Genomic DNA, 701 nt, shown 5'->3' with positions numbered 1-701 from the left:
TTTAACAGATATTCACATAGAAAATAGCTGTTTAAAATTCTAATATTTCACAGTTTTTACTGTATTTTGGATCACATAAATGCAGTCTCGGTGAGCAGAAAGGACTTCTTTCAGAAACATTTAAAAAAGCTTACCGACCCCAAACACTAGTGTGTAAATGTGTCTCTGTAGATGTTCCCCTTCTACATAATGTTCAGTATTAATTGTTTATGGAGTCACTGAATTGTTTAAAGTTTGGTCTGGTCTTTGGAACTAGTAGTTTTTCTGAATAACTATTAGTGGAAATGAAAAGTGTTGTTTTTACTGTAAAATACAGGTTCCATTGAGATCTTTTTGAATCTTATTTTGAATCTTATTGCGTCTCTTCTGAACTTTATTTTCATGTTTACTCAAGTTTTCACTTATATTACGAGCACCTTTATTAGCATGACTGTAGACGGTAAAGATGCATTCTGTGTGATTTACAGTATTTCTGTGTGTGTGTGTGTGTGTGTGTGCAGCCCAGCTGGAGTTTGTTCAGATTCTGGTGATCGTGGTGGTGATGATGATGATGGTGGTGGTGATCACGTGTCTGCTGAATCACTACAGACTGTCTGCGCGGTCTCTCATGTCTCGCCACGGACGAGCGCACAGACGACACCTGCCCCTGCCGTCGGTAAGAAACACACACACTCTCACACACACTCACACACACACACTTT

At 38.9% G+C, this 701-nt stretch overlaps 1 protein-coding gene across 3 annotated transcripts in view; it reads left to right on the top strand.

Moving 5' to 3' along the window:
* Positions 1 to 701, top strand: part of LOC107749403 (protein TMEPAI-like) — a 24,032-nt gene that overhangs the window by 20,266 nt on the left and 3,065 nt on the right. For all 3 annotated transcript variants that reach the window (XM_016564546.1, XM_016564545.1, XM_016564547.1), the window contains one exon: positions 501 to 655. In XM_016564546.1, coding sequence (XP_016420032.1) covers positions 501 to 655 — 155 coding nt within the window. The remainder of the gene's footprint in view (positions 1 to 500; positions 656 to 701) is intronic.

The sequence above is a fragment of the Sinocyclocheilus rhinocerous genome, unplaced genomic scaffold (assembly GCF_001515625.1).
Source record: "Sinocyclocheilus rhinocerous isolate Xijiao unplaced genomic scaffold, SAMN03320098_v1.1 scaffold79, whole genome shotgun sequence".
Taxonomy (NCBI): Eukaryota; Metazoa; Chordata; class Actinopteri; order Cypriniformes; family Cyprinidae; genus Sinocyclocheilus; species Sinocyclocheilus rhinocerous.
The sequence above is the reverse complement of the archived record's forward strand: the minus strand, read 5'-3'. Positions and strand labels throughout refer to the sequence as shown.